Source organism: Saccoglossus kowalevskii, chromosome 2 (genome assembly GCF_978046115.1).
Source record: "Saccoglossus kowalevskii chromosome 2, keSacKowa6.1, whole genome shotgun sequence".
Taxonomy (NCBI): Eukaryota; Metazoa; Hemichordata; class Enteropneusta; family Harrimaniidae; genus Saccoglossus; species Saccoglossus kowalevskii.
The window spans coordinates 2,865,713-2,886,069 of record NC_140642.1 but is presented as its reverse complement, the minus strand read 5'-3'; the positions used below and the strand labels follow the sequence as shown (position 1 = coordinate 2,886,069).

Genomic DNA, 20,357 nt, shown 5'->3' with positions numbered 1-20,357 from the left:
ACTACATCAGCGATTGCCTATTTTTCGGAGAAAATGACTAGTAAATGTTTTGATGTTCATCATGGGAAGTGATGGTTCTATCCAGCGAACAACAATTACAACTTGTGCTAGGTAGATGTACCTTAAAACCACGTTAAACAAACTAAGAAGTTTCAGATGTATTAGCCCCCCCCCCCCCAGGTTACTGTCATCAACCGTACCGTATTATACACAAGTGACTCGCCGTTAGCAGTTCAGTGTCAGAGGCAAGAGACTGGAACACACTCTACCTTGATTCATGGAGGTAAAACAGTCTGTCGTTCACCTTGATTCAAGTTGGAACTAATCACAACTACTTTAAACTTCTCTTTAACGCAAAAGTCGATGTTTAAACAAATCAAATATTTCACTTGAATTGTGATTGGCCTGATCTGTACCAGTAATTGCAGTGGCGGATCTAGAGGGGGTTCTTGGGGTCCGGACCCCCCCCCCCCCACCCCCGTTGAAAAATGAGTGTTCAATTTGTTTTTGTATAATATAAACAAATCATTAACTTAGTCTGGCGATTTTAAAGTTTGGACCCCCCATAAAAAAAATTCTGTATCCGCCCCTGAATTGCCGACTGCATAAACAATTTGCCATCGTGTCGCATACCTAAACCATACGTCATTTGGAATTAGGCCAGAATTTTTCAATTATTTGGTTCTCGAGTTTTTATAAGACACTTTTTTGAGGAGGGCGAAAAAAAAAAAAAATCTTTTTTTCCCATTAGATTTGCGCGATTCTCAAAGAATTGTAAGTGAGATCATGTATAACCTTGTTTCTCATCTGCGCGAGACTTCGCTACTTTGATCATGATACTCCCAATTTTTTTTATTTTTATTTCATTTTCGGCTCCTGTTCATTCGGCGGGTTCGCGAAACAAGGGATAATAAAAGTTTGGCCTTACTAGTAATTCATGCAGCTCGATACGAAACGTTCAGAAGACTGGAGAATGCCGTACTGCTTATTATGCAAGCAAATGAGGCGCCGATCGTCACGCGTGACCGCACAGGTAACGAATGTCAATACGATAGGTGGTGGCACAGATCAGACCAATCACAATTCTCTAAAGTGACGTCATTTCAATTACACGGAGGGTAAATTTGGAAAGTGACCTCAGCGTGGGTGGAGCGAATACAGGTGACTCACGCACATTGAGTATATAACGTCATTCAACACGATTCTATGCGTAACACCTATACTTGCGTACAGGTTGTCGCAGTGACTGCATCAACGATCAAACTTCGCACAGACTATTACTAGCAAATTAAAGCGAGAGTCTTGCATTGCTATGGCTGAATCAAGTAACAGCGCAAGTACCTCCAGTTGCTCGAGTAGAGAAGACCTCAATATCTGTCAAAAACAGCCGGGCGATCGAGACAAAACAGATTGTGAAGGCGCCGGTGCGGCAACACCACTAAGAAGCTCAACAGATTCAGACTGGGATCGATTGTTTCAAAGACAACGGAGGTAGGGAATCAACATTTTTGTTCCCAGCGGTTTTCGGGCGAGAGCAGAATTTATGACGGGGGGGGGGGTTGTCACGGAAAAGTTAGGGGGGGGTGAAATTTTATGACAGCTGTAAAGAATAATAGTTTTTTTTTTTTAAAAGCAAAGAAGCTGGCACCTTGATTTAACAAACTGTATGCATGCATGTCTTCCTGGAGGTATGTATGGGGGTCTAAAAACTAACGACTGCGACGCGATTGTGTGACTCGCCGAATGTCGATTATTGCACTCTGCGACAGGATCGCAGTGTCACTCTGCGAAGAGCACTATTCCCATTGGTTGGTTGGTCGAAAAGCGCGAATCTCAATGGTCGATCGATGTAAGGGTACACATGCCTTATAGAAATGTTTAGTTTTAAATGGTTATTTCGCCGACTGCTCGCGAACTACGGTAAACAAGTATTTACCGACGACATGCCGCACGGTTCGGTAATCAGCAAGTATTTAACATTGATTTATTGACATAGATAGATAGATAGATAGAATTTTTTTATTTGGAACGTACCAATGAAAACTTGAGTAAAGTTCAAAAATAACAATATAACATATATAACATCCCCCGGAGGGGATGAGAGGGGTTACAAAACACATGCACGTTGGTGTCGGCTGCCTTATTACGGTGTAACATTAGGGAGCTGGTAACATTAACGCCATCTTGCAGTTGTAAGGCTTCGTCCGCAACTATGTTCATTAGCATAGGCACTGCTTCCAAGCGAGTAGAGCGCGAAGTACGTTTCACACGATCCGGGGCACACGATGTTACTTTCATTTTTTTTCATTAGCAAGTATAATTTGTTATGACTATATTCATCATTTTGAATTCCCAAATAAAGCGTGTAGCGGGTCAAACTGTTTCCAGGCAATCAATATAGTTTTATTAAGAATATTGTGACATAAATTGTAAGTGAAAAGTACAGAGCCCTGGCTGTGTGAAATAAAAGCGCACATGTTTGGATACGTTGCAACAACCCATTGCACATGTTTATTTTTAAGACCACTGATACAGTCACTGGATTGTGTTGTCAGCAGAATTTGAGATACATACATCCTGTCTCTCCCTGTGGCATAATGGTATGTCTCAGACAGTGACATGGTGATTGTGAAATACCTTGGAATGTGCTGAGCCCAGTGTTGTTGGCAATGAAAATAGATATGACATCATTGACCCGAGTCTCCTACTTTAAATTGGTAGAGCTTGGATTAAGAGTGGTTTATTCCACTACCAAAATTGGCATCCTCTGTACACTGATTTGTCGACTATTTCGAGATAACCAATCATTTCGTTATATACATTTTATTATTTGCATGGCCATAAATTAACTAAGGTATTTAAGTTGAGACATAAGGGAAAATCTTTAGTCAGGAAGGTGACCTGACTTGATCCTGTAACATCTTGTGATGCTGATTCCTGACTCCAGTGAGCTGTACCCTATACAGGGGTACATATGCAGACGTGCTGTGCAGTGATCCCTGCTGATCAACAGGAACCACCGAAGCTCACTGCCTGAACTACTCCCGTTGTACCAGTGCTACCAGTAGCAGCAGATAGCAGTGCAGTTGCCGATACTCCCTGGACACAGAGCACGAGTTTAAATTGTAGTGCAGCTGCGTCGACAGTGTGCCAGATACGAAGGAACGCAACATTGCACATTGCTGTCCAATGGAGAGTGGAGTGTTCCCTGCAGCATCGATCAAGTCTCTAATTTATTTTATTTTACAGTGTATCCCCCTCCTTGCTGGTTCCAGTGACCAGCATCCCTGTTATTTGTTTATTAAAGTACAGGAAACCGTATATATTGTGTTGTGTTGATTTGTTATAATCGTTACTGGTATATTTCTTTCTCTGCACAGTCTCAGTTGTGGTGATATACATTCACCAAACGATCCCCACCCCGTGACAGCGGACGAGCTGAGAGGGAGGAGACTTATTAGATAAGCACGCTACCAAAGACAAAGACTATTAGACCGGTATTAAAGACAAACTCCCCGATCCTGAATACGATGTAGCCCCATAAAGGCCCCCCCCGCATTTAACGTCACAATATTAAGAGAACAACAACGTAAAGCTATGTGAATGGATTGAAACTGCTGCTGAAGATGGAAAAATAAAACGGCAGTGTCAACAGAAAATTAGATGGGTGCACGCTCTCTGCATAAACGAAACGATGGCTTTGTTTATTTGGCCGTTGTCGACGAGCAACAGATTTCCTGTACTCACTTCCTCGTCTGATTATAGCTCTGTGTACAGGTCTGTGAATGTGGAGGCGCTCCTATTCATCGGGACCTTATCTGCGCCCCAGGGATGGCGTAAGAAGCCCAATGTAAATATCACCCCTACACAGCCATGTACGCAGGGCTAGTCTGATCACCGACCCTCAACGGTCTCACGTATCGGTGTCGTCATCGGTTAAGTATGTAGTTGAAACTCTTTCGCGTTGATGTGAATATTTCAGCCTAATCGAGGTTGGTCATAATATGACCTAGATGAAAAATTCTTGAAAAATAAATATAAATTGCGTAAACGAGGGGTGAACGCGAAAATCCTGTAATTTTATATCGGAATCACAACAGGCAAGTCTAAATTAGTAAATAGATAGATATTTTATTTGACACAAAATTTAGCATGAATGAAAAAAACATACAGTAAATCAATGGTCAAGAAAAACACAAATAAAACAATAGACTAAACTAAAGCTTAGAAATAAAATCAATAAATTTTCCCAAGCAATTGACAATGAAGCTATCTTTAGTGCCTAGCAAGCACTTGAATTTCTAATGAGTTGATAACTTGCAAATGTTATCATCATAAATTGCTAATTCAGCTTCAAATTTAGTACGAGCTTGTACAATCTGACTATTTTTACATGTGAGTAATACATGAAATTCATCCCCAATAGCCTGTTCATTACATAGAAAACAAAACCTTTGCTCTGGAGGTGTTTTATTATATCTAAGTTTTTCAATTGGCAACGCATGAGAGGAAATGCGAAACTTAGTGAAGCTGACCCTGTGTTGCACATTTTTGATTTGTTCTAAATATGGTTCAAATTCAAAATTTTGTTTAAACTTGTTAAAAGTACGTAGCTTATTCTTTTCTGGTTTAAATACCGTTGGCAACCAGACTTTATTATAGTAAACTTGTTTGAATTTGGTTTTGAATTCTATAGTGTTAGATTCATCGCTAATTTTAGTTAATGTGAATAATCTTTTAACAAATGCTGTCCATGAATTACCGTTCATTTTATTGTCAGTATTAAAAGCACAGTCCAGAAGATGATTATGTTTAATTGATTTTAGCCTTTCATAATACTTCAATGTTTGTGAACTAATGTCAATAATGAGAGGATAGCTACCAAGTTCAGCTCTAGTTGCTGCATTGCTGGCCTTATTATTAACACCTAAAATCTGTTTGCAAAGTTTAATGTGGAGTTGTTCAAAGTATGTTTTGTCATTAAACAGACTTTGTATAAAATTGTCTTCAGTTATTTCGTTATTTTTTGTTTTAACAAGTTTGAAAGTAAAAGCCCCCCATATCTCAGATCCATATAATAAAATGGGTAGGATTGTACTGCGATATAACTGAATAGCATTTTTTGGTGAAACTATATAATTGTGTAGGCTAAGTGTTTGTTTTAATGCACCTATTGCACGCATTGCTTTTTTGACTAGATTATCGATAGCAATTGTAAAATTACCACTACTTTGAAAAGTGATACCTAAGTAGGTATATGTTGGGACAACTTTTACCTGTTGGTCTCCTAAGTAAAATTTGCCATCTATCTTTCTTCCCCTGTTATTAAAAATAATAATTTTAGTTTTGTTAATATTAACTCCAAGTCTCCATTTGATACAGTAGCTTTTAAACAAATTAAGATTATCTTGTAGTCCTGTACTTGTGTTTGAAAAAATGACAATGTCATCTGCAAAAAGTAGGCAATTAATATTGGTGCCATTAAGACTGACAGACTCAGATTTTTTAAGACTGTCAGATAGGTCATTGATGTATATGTTAAATAATAATGGGCTTAAGTTGCATCCTTGTTTAACACCACTAGATGATACAAATGGTTTGGTGCACCCCTGACCAGTCTTAATAGCATAGCTAGTATTTGAATACATTGATTGAATCAAATTTATACATTTTCCTGTCACTCCTGCTTTCCCTAATTTAAATAATAGCCCTTCACGCCAAACACTATCAAAAGCTTTGCGTAAGTCAACAAAACAGGCATAAAGATATTTCTTGCCAATGCTATTTGTATATTTATTGATAATTGACTTAAGAATGAAGATGTTGTCTGTTGTCCTCCTATTCTTTCTAAATCCAAATTGAGAATCTTGTAAGAAATTATTATTGTTAAGAACATTTTGAATTCTATTATGAATAATGCTATTAAAAATTTTAGATGTACCATTAGAAAGGGCTATTCCCCTGTAATTATTGATATCTGAAATGTTTCCAGATTTGTGAATAGGGACTATATAACTTGTATTCCACTCTGCTGGAAAACATCCACTTGATAAAATTTGATTGAATAGTTTATTAATACAAGCTAATAGTAATGGGTTACAGCACTTAAACATTTCATTGATAATAGAATCAGGACCTGCTGATTTACCACATTTAGTTTTTTTAATTGCAGTAATGATTTCATTGTTGGTAATTTGTTTATCAAGATCTGGATTACCATTGGATTTTTTGTTCAAGCTGTTGACAAAATATTTAACTTCAGAATCAATCTCTGAATTAGAATTTAATGGTTGAAATTTAATGTTTAACAGTGCTGAAAAATAGTCAGTCCAGTCAGTAGTTTGAATTGGGGGTAAATGATTAGTGCTGTTAGCGCTATTGAACTCTTTAATATTTTTAATAGCCTCCCAAAAATCTTTTGGGTTTTTATTTTCCAAATTCATTAAATTTTGAAGTAACATCGACTTGAATTCATTTTTCTTAAATTTAACTAGTTTTTTGTAGTTTTTGTTCAAGTTTTTTCTCTGTATTCTCAAGTTTTGATCAAATGGAAATTTGTCGAGTTGTTTAGAAATATCTTTTAGGCTTTTACGCACTTGCTCTAGATCACCGTTAAACCATTTCTGTTTTTTACGTATACCGCTTTGATTTGTTTTCCTAGTCTTAATTTTAATAAATTTCACAGCTTTATCAGCTGCACTATACATAATGTTATTGAATGCTGGGATAGCTTCATTATTCTGATCTAAAATGTTTTTAAGCAGAAAAGTTTTCATTTTATTAGTTGACTCAGAGTTAAGCTGTGTAATGAAATTAACTTTAGATGTGCTATTCCAAATGTATTTTTTGTATGGATTTAATGCAATGTCATTGCTATTTTTTAGAGTAAAATTAGTCTTGATAGCTAATGATAGTGAGCAGTGGTCTGATACATGACTAAGAGTATTAACTTTTAAATAATTAATCTGTGGCAAAAATGATTTTTGTACAACACAATAATCTACTTGACTCACTCCATTATATTGGAAGCATGTGACTCTTCCTGACAAGTCCCCTATAATACGCCCATTGGCAATAATCATATCAGTAGTAATACAAAGATTGCATAGGTGATGTCCATACTTATTGTTAACAGTATCCATAGATTGTCTGTTATCATTAATAATATTAGTATATGGAATTTGAATGTCTGACATAATAATTTCCTCTCCTAAAGTATCACTAAGACCAGTAGTCCTAGAGTTAAAATCACCCATTAAACAAATATCCCCATGACAGGAATATTTTAGTGCTTCGTCTGTAATAATATTAAAGATGTCTTCAGCAGCAAGCTCACTGCTATTATAGTATGATGAACCAAGTGGAGGAATATAAGCAATACAAATGTAGAGATCTTTTACTAAACCAAAGAAATCCTTACTGAGTTTAAGCCAAAATGACTCTTTGTATTTGCTTTCAATTTTAGTGATTCCTTTACTGAATTTAGATCTGAAAAGAACCATAATACTTCCAGAGGCTTTACGAGCATTTCTACTTTTCTTTCTGTCAGCCCTAAAATAAGAAAAACCACTAGGAAATCTAAAACAATCACTACTGTCTAACCAAGTTTCTAAAAGACAAATAATATCATGACTAATAATAAAACTAATAAATGATTGATCATAAATACTTGATTTGAGTCCATGAATGTTCCCAGAGGCTACCTTGAGCTGCTCTTTGTATTTTTCCATTTATGAACTAAACGGGTATCCCCATGGTGGATAAGAGAATGGTATTGAAGGAAGATATCTGTTGTATATTTGAGGCAATGACATTGGTCGATCCATGAGTGGTGGTGGTGGAGGTGGTGGCTGTAAGCCATATTGATACCAGTTTGACATTGCCATGTTACTTAGCCTTTGTGGATTTTGAAAAGTTTGTGAATTATTTTTAGAATTGTTGTCATCTGCAATATAGCTTTGCACGTTTTCATTTGTTGAATTATTGATGATATTAGCTCCTGTTGTCATAGTACTTTGCAATGGTTCATTGTTACTTTGATGAACACTGTTGTCACTAGTCAACATATTGCTGATATTTGGCTCACTGTTATTTCGGTTATCAATGCTGCTACCATCTTCTCTCTTGTATCTATCTTCTGTCTCTTGACGGTTTGGTCTCTTTTGATTTCTAGATGAGTGCTGTGCATTTCTTGACTGATGATTGGCTTTGCTATTTCTGAAATTAGTTTCCCTAGTACGAGTACTATAGTTTTTTCCTGTAATTGCATTAATAAGATTAGATGCAAGGACTTTAGTTCCAATGTCATTAAGGTGAATACAATCCTGATTATAGTATTGCCTTGATCTGTACAATTTTCTGTGGTGAACAAATACAATGTTCTCTTTATTTTCTATCCTAGACTGAATACTTATGTTAACATTCTTAATCACTTCATTTAGTTCTGGATTTCCTCTAGGAAGGATGCCAGAAATGATAATGGCGGATGCTCCATTCATGTGGGTCTCAGTATAGTTTATTAGTTGAGTAATATCTTCAACTACATGATCACATTCTTTTTTGTTAGAAATGTCATTACTCCCAACATGGTAGATAATCTGCTTGTATTTCTTTAGAGAATTGTGTTTGATGTATTGTAAGGCATCATTCACTGTTGTTGATCTAACTTTAGTGACATTCTGATTGCTTAGTTTCTCTGGTTCAATGTGTTTAATTAATGAGTCACCGACAAACAAAATATTGCTATCACCAGTACTTTTAGAAGCTGGCTCCTTGTAGTTGGATTTAGTAGCTTTCCCTTTACAATCTTTTTTCATATCTTCATATTGATCCTTAGTGTGCATATTGGTGGGGTTCCTGTTTTCGACTGCACTGGTAACAATAATAGTGGGAACCTTTGTCATTTTTTCACTGCTTAATGCCTTTTCAGAAGATTTTTCTTTCTTGTATGACTTAGTACCACGAGTAACTGTATTGAAGCCAAATATGACTCTGAGTTGCAGATTTTTCTTTGTCTCGTCTTGTTATTGGAGCCTTTGCTTTCTTTCTTTACAGCGTCATTGTGTTAGTAAGATGGTGTTATTAAAATAGAATATAGACTTAGAAAATAAAACGATTTCTCAGACGAAGTCTTGACTGATAATAATGCTGACGATGGACGTTAGATTAATATGCATTGTTTGCGACAGAAAGCTTGTCACCCGTTCTATCAGAATCGTCAACAACAGAGTATTACCGGTACTATACATATACATGGTATAAACATTATGCAAATATTAACGAAACGGTAAAATTTCGAAAATCTGGGATGATGAATCAAGGTACAAAGTAACCGTTTTAACAATTATTGAAAAATCAAGATAAAAAAAAAAATTTCCTTCCCGCTACATTAAGATCAATATGGACCACCGAAATTTGGCGTTCATTTAAAAAAATAAACCATAATTTTCATTAATACTGACTTCGAAAATTATGATACAAAAATATTTCCATTCATACCACAACCAACGCCGTTTTTGTTTACTTTTCACAACTGTTACAAAGTATTTCATTTCTGGTTAAAATACCAGCTAATCGATCGTAGACCACAAGTTTGGAGTCCGTTTATGATCTAAACGAAGGCAGACGATTGCAAACAACTGCTGTCATGGCAAAACGTTGCACATCGTGAATGATTTTTTTTTTTCACTGCATGCAAGTCAAAGCAGACGTACAACATTCGTTGCAGAATGCGTGAAAAGTACTTCGCGTTCCACTCGCTTTGAAGCTGCCGTCTATGCTAATGAGCATAGTCGTCAGGACGAAGCCTTACACCTCCAAGATGGCGATAACGTTACACCGTAAACAGGCAGTCAAAACCAACGTGCACGTTAAAAGTATTTAATTTTTTTAGCCAGCGGTGTGATGTGTCTAATCACCGTAAACCATGTGTCATTTGTTTGGTCCTACAATTTGTCTTCCATGTGCTTGCCGATCACCGAACAGTGCGGCATGTCGCCGGTACATAGTGTTTACACATTTTTTTTACCGTACCATTTTTACCATTTAAAACTTGCATGTAAATGCAGTGAACATCGACCATTGGGATTCGCGCTGTTCGACCCACCAACCAATAGGAATCGTGCTCTTCGCAGAGTGACACTGCGATTCTGTCGCTGAGTGCAATAATCGACATTCGCGACACTCGCATCGCAGAGTTAGTTTTTAGACCCCCCATACATACATGCTTCCTGGTATTCAATATACTTTGCTAAAAATGTTTTTCTTGTCCCCAAAGTACAACATACTTTAATAAAGCCACGTAATTTCCCCTAATGCAACACCCACTCTATTAAACTCTCATGGTATTGCAGGAGACGATGTTTGTACCAGTATCATTCAGACTCGGCAGTCTCAGAATCTGAAGTTTATTTTTTTCTGATGGGCTTTTAAAATTGCAATCAGGGGTTTCAAATGCATTGGTGTTTCTTAAGTAAATTAGACCATTGAGGTGTTTCCTGGGCAACAGCTCCTGTTTGGCAATTTTATTAGTACCAATAACAGTATCTGGTTTATGTCCATATTTGGATTTAACAACTTTTTCTCCCATATCAGAGCTGTATGCATCAACCACTAACATCTTTGCCTGTTTAATGGTTCTATTTTCCTTTCTTCTGGTATTCCTCCTTATATTTTCTTTCTTTCTACGTTTTGTTCGTACTCGTTCTGTTGATGCAACACGAGTGTTATGGAAGCGAGGCGTCAGTTGTTGAAGATTGGGGGTTAGGTCATTTTCTTGACTTGACTTGAGAATGTGCTTACTTTTTGACAGACTCTCTGTGCTTTCCCAACATCATGGACGGAAACCCCATGAGGGATACATGTGTATCTCAGCATATTTAAGTATTTAATATGGCCACATATCATTGTAAATGCATGATCACAGATATGATGCATGTATTCTTTATGGAATGTAAACATCTTGGAAAACTGGGTATTTGAGGGGGGTCAAATAATAGGTGGTTGGTTGGGGGGGGGGGGCTGCCAATTTTTTATGCAGCAAGTTTGGAGGGCTGTGAAAAAAAAGTAAAACAAAATAATTTCTCACCCCCTGCCATAAATTCTGCTCACACCCTTACCAATACATTATTTCACATGAATTCTGAAAGTGGGGATATATAATGCACTGAGCCATAATTAGGATGCAGAGTTATTGGAGAACCAGAATTGTAATTGTATATTACAGAGTATGACATGGTAGAATTTTAACTGGTACTGTTGGGGCGATTTATTTTTTAATTTATAAATCAGTCCCTATGGAGGAACTGTGTTTAAACTAATAAAAAAAATGGAGGTGTTAACGCGAAATTCCCGGTTACTACGAAATCAACCCAGATTTCGCAAAACTATTTTTTTTTTCAAAAAAAATACCACAGCTGGGCCAGTCTAGGTAAGAGTGTGTACAAATCTTTTGTGAAGTATGCAGTCACTTGGCTGGTGTGGCTTGTTAGCTTGTGTATATATCTGGTAGTGTCGCTGAACGCCACTTACATAAAACGTAAATTGACCTCACTGTGATGACGCATTGGTTATGCAATATGGAAAAGGGGACCAAAGCATGCGCATTGCGTACACAATATGCTAATGACCTTTAACAAGGGTATGACGTTGACATCACTAATGAATATTATTTGAAAGTGAAATTATTAATAGAAAGCATTTATTATGAAATGCTGGAAACACCGTGAGGTATATTCAGTCTTGACCCCCACTCAGTCTATTGTGGTAATTTGAAGACTGTATGCATCTTCTATCATACGAAACTGTCACCAAATTTAACAACTGTTTCTAGCCTTTACACTGTAGTCTGAATTAGCAAGCCTCAATAGGTTTTGATTGTATACAGCGCCACCAGTGGCTGTTCCATGCGTCAAGGAACTAGGGGGCTGCTAACATTTGATTGACATCTGCATGATCCCTTCCATTCTTTTACATTATTCAGCAATTGTGATATTTTGTTTGATCTTCACCCAAGACTCATTGTTTTCCTTCAGCCTAATCCCAGTATTTAAATTCCAAGCCCCTTACAACTGCTTGAACTAATGCAACTATAACGTAATAAAGCAATGTCCTTTATTATTTCATTGAATATTGATTGAAGTTAGTGTGAGATGTAAACATGGAGTATTAGTAGTATGAGTTGGGTCGTAGCTCACTTTTGTTTGGGTTAAATAATCTCCACAAATGCAACAAAACATATGCAAGTTATTTTTGTGCTTACTCTGCATATTTCTGTAATTATGAACCAAACAAAAATAGAGATACTGTAAAATGACTAATTTTCACTGGGTTTAAATTTCCCTGATTTACCATTTCAGGCATATTCAGTGGGTTTTAAATTCACGGTTTCGTCATTTAGATAATGTGTTCTATGCTAAATTTTACATATTCACTGTGTTTTAATTTAGCGCATTTTGCCAGTCAGCGAAATAAGCTAAATTAAAACCCAGTGAATAATTACCCCCTTTACAGTAGCTCAAATTTATTAAAATATCAGCTTCCTACTGAATATTCAATGACTTCAATTACTTAGTTTCGTAAGCATATCAAGTTTTCAAATGCATTGTCCACAAAAACTTCGAAGTGCCCACACAAAGGAACACTACCGACACGAACATTGCCATTTGACCTTTATAGAAAAATTTTCACATATCCTGGGAAAATTCAAAATGATGAAATACTACTACCAGTATAAAGTTAATCATTAGGTATATACATTCATAAATGACATAGATAAAAGTAGGATATATTAAACACACCCCAAAATTGGTCGATTTGAAAAGAAATGACGACGATTGAAAGGTCAAAACACAAAGATTTCATTCTCGGTTTGATCAAAAAGTATGCGCTAGTGCGTTTGGAACTCGAATGACATTATGAAGACACGAACCAGGTGAATGCGTTTGCATTTGGGAATCTTCAAGTTAACGTGTGTCAATAAAATACCAGCAAAGTCTGCCGAAGTATGCATCCTACAAGCGCAGTCCCAAATTCATACCTACAACAATAGGCGTTGCTAGTCTTGTCTATAGTAGTCTTAGCTGATATAAAGATGAGGGAAATGAAACTATTACATTTTTAGATGAGGCAGTAAAATAAAAAATTGTAAATACAGCTTTCATTCAAATATCTAATAATTTAAGATTATCATAATGCATGTGTAAGCCTTCACGTGACATACTGGTAGTGACTGCCACTAGTTGCCACATGCTGATTGAACAACTAACTCATTAATATTAATTAGAACTAACTACGATGTCACAATCCCATTTTTAATTTGATCAATTTGAATTCTACCAATAACATCGATTTTGATGTTTAAAATCTATATTCATAAAATGTTTATAACAAAGCCAGCTTTCTGCATTTCACTGTAATGAATCTGACAAAATAAGTAACTGTATATTGATATTGCTTATTGTCTGCAGTGAGTTGATGTATGAACTAAGAAAACTACAACACGGAGACAAACCTGTCACTGGTAAAGGAGCAAGAGAGACAGTGGAAAACTTCTTGCAAGAGAGCTTGCGTCCCGCAGCTGAACGTCGACCAAGAGAGCGTAAACCAGATGATCCTATGGTGCTTGAAGTTCGAGGCTTGTTTGAGCAAAAGAGGGTGTCTTCAGTTTTGCAAAGTAGTGACTTCAAGCGTGATTTGGAAAATGCCATCCGTGGGACTATTGTCAGACAGGAGAAGGAAGCAGATAAAGCAAGACGAAATCAAGAACTGGCAGCTGCAGCCATTGATGATAACTGGGACACGCTGAGTCAGTCGAGTTACAGCAGTGCTGTTAGTTCTCACTCTTCATTTGAGCAGAATCCATGGCAACCTTTTCCATCCCAGTTCATGCACCCCTCGTTTGTGCCCGCAATGCAGGGTCCTCAATACCTCCCACTAGCTGGAGATATGCAGCAGCATATGCCACCTCAGCACAATGTGACACAGCATATGCCACCTCAACCGTATATGTCACCACAGCAGCATATGCCACCTCAGCACAATGTGACACAGCATATGCCACCTCAACCGTATATGTCACCACAGCAGCATATGCCACCTCAGCACAATGTGACACAGCATATGTCACTACAGCAGCATATGCCACCTCATCCATATATGTCACCACAGCAGCACATGCCACCACAGCAGCATATGCCACCTCATCCATATATGCCACATCAGCGGCATATTGCATCTCAACAACAACAGCAGCAATGGATGACACCCCAAATGTCAACACCACAACACTCTATGTCGTCATATCATGGTCTGTCACAACCAAGGCAAGCAATACAACATCAAATTCCATCACAACATATGCCACCACAGACGTCACCACTGCTAAGACAGTCACTATGGCAACAATCACAGAATCGCATACAGTCTGTACAACGGTAAGTCAACTTACTTATTTATTTATTTATTTATTTATGGCTTTCAATCATATCAGCAATATCCTAATTTGGCAGTTATGAATGTTATTTTAACGTAATAGCATCAGTCATCACACAGCCTCACATGAGTTCTATGTGATGCACACATGTGTAAAAATAATATTGTGTATTTACAAGAATTCCTAATGTGTGTTGCAGTCTGTCTTGCCTTCCAAACATATATTTAGTTTGGGAGACTGGTTCACACACCAGAAATTAGCACCCCAAAACACAAAACAATTCAGGAGACAACAGTGACTTAAATGTCTGTAACTGTTGCATGTACAGAGATAAATTCCAAGTAAACATACTGGTATGCTAAAAATTGGAGCATGCATTCTGCAACTTGAGCAGGAATGAATTTCTGAAGTGAAGATGCATGCATGGCTCGCCTGATATAATTCCTAATAAATAGCATACAAAGTGAACAATTTATTTTTCAACTTAAGTTCAAAATTAAATCATCTCAGTACACAATGTTTGTTTTACATTTACTCTAATCAAATGTTTGTTCTTTGTAGTGGCCAGCAACAAACTGGCAGTTCCTTTGAAGCCTTCCGACAAGCACAGAGAGAGGAATTTGTGCATGAGATTAGCGATCTTGTACACAGACGGCTGGTATCTCAAACACTGGACAGTGATTTCAGGGGACATTTAGAGATACGTATGCAGGTAAATGTAATAGAAAATTATAAGTCAGGAAAATCAGTGAACTATTTATGGTCATCCTCAAAACGTGGTTGTCGTCATGCAGCACATTCAACAATTTTACACACATTATGTTGCTATGGAAACCTATATTGAACTTAACATCACAACCATTTACCGCAGGGTGTCACAGTTCATCATAAATGTCCTTTAGATTAGATTTATTTCACCAGAAAAAAGAGACAATTGTACAGGAACTTTATCTGAATGAATATTAAATATATATATTTTTTCTGGTGGGAACCAGAGAGGTAGTTCTAGCAGAACTAATCTAGTCCCTGGCCCCAAAATCATACCCAACTGTTAAAATGTATGTTGTTGTGAATAGTGATACACAAAACAAATTATATTGTTATGTTAAAAATAAATAAATAAATACATAATTAAGTAAAGTAAGTAAAGAGACTACAAACTCTCATTAATAATAATAATGAAGAAAACAAAAATAGACAATACTAATGCATATATTGCAATAATGCAAGTATTTATACATTAGTTAAAAGATATTTTTTTAATGCCGTTTTGAACGTGTTTCGTAAAGTTAATGTTTTTAACGAAGTTGGGAGCTCATTCCAATGTTTTACAAGAGTAAATGTCAGACTTTTCTTAGTTGAACTTACATTTGTGGTGTGACAAGTTTCTCAGAGGTTACTGATCGTGTATGGTATGGATGTGGTATTGAAGAGGCGTAATGATCCAGAGAGTGTGCATGGCGGCCATTTTTCAAATCGTATGCATTGTACTTACATAATTTAAACACATCAAGAATGCCAAGTTGCAGGAAAAGTGGTGTGGTACTTGCTCAGAAATGAGAGAAAGAAATTAATCCGACAGACTTTTTTTGTAATTTAAAAATTGGATCAATATATGTGCTAAAAGTGTGTACTTGTGAACCTGACAATAATTTGAGAGGGGGAATTGTAACGCTGACCAACCGTCGGCTTTCGTTTTCCGATACGATACATCTATGTCCGACATGGTGATGTTTTTGTCCGCGATCTGAGCGATTTTCAGAGCTATTGCATCTGTATTTTCACTTTCTGTTTGTGGCACACCACTAATGACAATGTTTTCTCTTCTTATATACTGATCTAACTCGTTATTTCAGGACTCTGTTCTCTTCAACAAGTAATTGGTTAGCAGCCTGCACTTCCTCTAGTTTCTTTCTGTTTTCTTCAAACAAAGCTTTAATAAATTGCATAGATGTTTCTACCTTTTCAAGTTTTGCCTCCAAGGCACCCATTTTCTCCAACTTTTCATTAATTCCACGTATTTCCTGTAGAATTGTTAGTATATTGGCTTCACTGTTGTTACCATCACCTGTTGCAGTGGTATTCACCACCGTGCCTGTCATTGCCGAGTGACCATCGTGCTGGAAATGTTTCTTTTTGCATTTTTCACACAATTGCAAATCACATTGGCACAAATGCACTCCCCGTTTTATATTACAGTCGTCGCACTTCATTCTTTAGTGGATAATGATATAGTATGACAAATTTGAGGTAGTTTTCCCGTGAAAATCTCAAGAGCGCAAAATTGGCTGTTCACAAATGCGCAGAACTTACTTAATTATGAGAATTTATTGGTTTGCGGTAGCTTCAATTATTTTATACAAAGATGAATTTTTCTAACACTCTTTTTGAAGTTTTTGAACTGAACTGTTATTTTGATGAATTCTGTTTTCATAGAATCATCTTGCCGAGTCTACAGGCACTGAGACTGGCTCCCAAGTGGCAGATTTTATTCAATCTTTACATTCAAGTACTCCACATAGAAGGAATGATTTCAGTCATCTTGGTATCCATTCACCAGACACTGATAACATTGCTGCAGCTGCACAGGTATGTTTACAATATGTCAGTCTTGAATACAAATTAGTCATAATTGATCACACCCCCTAATGTGATCATTTGGTTTTCAAATTCCACTACACAAGCCTTGGTAACCATGGTTACATTTATGCAGTTTTGTTTTTGCTGAAATGAGAGATAGATCTGCACACCAATTGTGCCTACTGTATATTAAATGAAAAAAACAACACAATGTACAAAATAGGTCAATGTACAAGTTGTTTAAAGCTTTTGAACAAATTTCCCCATATACCAAATGGCAATAATGTATAATGGCCGTTAATAGGACAAATGTATTGTAGTGAATCCTAGAATATATATTTTGAGCCAGACAATGTTGATACCTTTGGATTATCAGCATTGAAGAATAGTAACCACTCCCTGTCTGATACATGACAGCATTAACAGTTGGTTGGAATGCTAACAATATGTTTTTGTAATCCTTTCTAGGGCAACATGAATCCTAACTTTGTATCTCTGAAACAAGAATTAGAAGAACTAAAATCAATGGTTAGAATGAATTTTGAGATGCAGTTAGATATCCAAAGAGCTATTAGGCAAGAAGTTGCAGCAGCTTTATCGACTATTGCAGGTAAGAACACTGAATTTAACTCCCTAGTTCCTATGACAAATTAAAAATGTATTTCCACCAAAAATAAATCAGAACTCATCACACATCCAACGCTGCTATTATAACAAGCACAAGCTTGTAACTTAAACCAAATATTGTATACGACCTTTTTCTTTGCTTTATGGATATTGTGGAAATAAACTTGTATGGTAATCCAAATGACTTACACTGAAAATAGCGTGTAAACAGATCTGTGTCACTGCATATTATCTTGTTTTTGACTCCCGTGTGCGAAGCACAAAAGGGAGTCTTTGCAGTTACCCTGTCTGTATGTCTGTAGTAGTAGTAGTAGTAGTAATGCCTTTATTGAAATCATATCCTGTTCAGGATCTGGATTTTTAAAATACAATAAAGTTTCAAATACATATAGAATGGCAAGACGAAAAATACAAATGAAGACAATGTATGTCTGTATGTATGTATGTCACTTTTTTTGTTCCACTGTTATCTCAAGAACCACTAATCAAATTTTGGTGAAACTTGGTACATAGATGCTCTGGGATAATGCGCAGAGTTGATTAGGTTTTGGTAAAAATCTATGAATATTAATTACCTAATTTGCATGATAATTAGCTGATTTTTAGCTGTTCCATGACTGTTCCACTGATATTTGAAGAACCACTCATTGGATTTTGATGAAACTTGGCACATGGATGCTCTGATCTAATGCGCAGATTTCATTAGTTTTGGGTAAAAATCTGTTTATATTAATTACCTAATTTGCATAATGATTAATCAATTTTCGGCTTTTCCACTGATATCTCAAGTACTAATCATAACATTTCAATAAAACTTGGTACATAGATGTCATATGAGACTGCACAGACTTGATAGTTTTTAGGGTAATATCAGTACAGTATCAGTACACCTAATTTGCATAATTAATTAATTTTCAGCTATTGATATGTCAAGTAGTAATGAACACATTTCAATGAAACATGGTACATAGTTACTTGAGGACTGTGCAGAGACCTAATTAGTTTTTGGAGAAATATTTGTGCATATTAATCACCTTATTAGCATAATTAGTTAATTTTCAGCCCTTCACCTGATATCTCAAGTACTAATCGTCACATTTCAATGAGACTTGCGACATAGATCTTCTAGGACTATGCAGAGACCTGATTAACTTTAGGATAAATTATTGTGCATATTAACTACTAATTTGCTTAATTAGTTAATTTGTCCTAAGAACCACTTTTAATGAAACTTTTAAAGAGTACTCATCACATCTCAATGAACCTACATGTGTAGCACTATACACCATATTAGTTTTGGTAAATATTTATGCTTCTTAATCACCTAATTAACATAATTAATTAATTAATACTGATATCTCAAGTATTGATCATCACTTGAATAAAACTTGGTACATAAATGCTCTAGGACAATAGACAGCCTGATTAATTTTGCGTTAAAATCTGTTCATATTAATTCTCTTAATTAGCACAATAATTAATAATTTTTTGGTTCTACTCACATTTCAATGAAACTTGGTACATAGATATTACATTACGCAGATCTTATTACTTTTACATTGCGCAGACCTTATTAGTTTTACACTTAAATGTGTTCATATTAGTTACCTTATTTGCATAATTAGTTTTCTGCATTTCCATCAATATCTCAAGTTCAAGTAATTTTGAATTAATTTTTAATGTGTCTCCAATACTCTCAGCACACGGGAGTTCTTTCTAAGCTTTTTTTGATTTCACATTATTTTCAAACCAATTCAAGTTTATATAGAAGAGATTTAGGTAAATTCCTTGTTTTTTCTCAATCAATAGGAGGAACAAATCAACAGCAGTGCAGCGCCCATTCTACATCATCCCAAGTGATTAAAAATGGCAATTGTTTGATATGTCTGGACAGGGCAGTCGATAGTGTGCTCTATCAATGTGGTCACATGTGTGTGTGTACAACATGTGGCTTGAATCTCCAAGGTCAAGGGTTACATTGTCCAATATGCCGGGCACCAATCCGTGATGTCATAAGAGCTTATAAATGTGTGGCTGAGCCAGATAATGATGAAGACAGTTCAGATCCAGGAAATGAATAAATTATTGAACACTAGGTTTACATGCACATAATAAAGACAGTGCAGATCTCCAAATGGAGGCACTTGGAAAGGGGGGGGGGGTTGTCATCCTATAGTTGGTGGGCAATAACAAAACAAACAAATGAAAGTTGTTGTCTCATTTTCAATGGAACTGGGTACTTAGAAATTTATTTTTTATGTCAAATTTAGAATACTATCTTTTTGTATGGTTTTTGTTCTAGATGTCACTTACATACAGATTATAAATTAACATATGCAATTTTTATCATAATCCAGTATTTTACTGTAAGCATTGATGAACTTGGATTAAAGATATTTAGAAATTAATATTGAAGAGGTTTTTATTTATTTCCATTTGCAGTAGTTTATACAAAATACCAATATTGGTTGGATTACAGGGCTGGGCTGGGCTGGGCTTGATATAAATGATTCACTAATTAATGAAATCGTATATGGTGGCTGAATAAGATATATAGTTTTGTTTATAGTAATATAGCAGGAATATAACCATGTCAGAAATATGATTTTTTAACATTAAAATGATTGATATTTGTATCTGATCATCAAACAAGTACTTGTCCACATTGAGAGATACGGTATTGCTCTGGAACAGCATTCAAAATCAGCCATTTTGAATA

The 20,357-nt window shown here is 36.1% G+C and overlaps 1 protein-coding gene across 1 annotated transcript; it reads left to right on the top strand.

The window, feature by feature from the left end:
* Positions 1-1,208: 1,208 nt before the first annotated feature.
* Positions 1,209-20,051, top strand: LOC100366774 (uncharacterized). The gene is given in 6 exon segments (NM_001184915.1): positions 1,209-1,491; positions 13,467-14,432; positions 14,993-15,143; positions 16,868-17,020; positions 17,480-17,621; positions 19,448-20,051. Coding segments are annotated over 6 exon segments (1,863 nt in total). The 5' UTR covers positions 1,209-1,312; the 3' UTR covers positions 19,720-20,051.
* Positions 20,052-20,357: the final 306 nt, after the last annotated feature.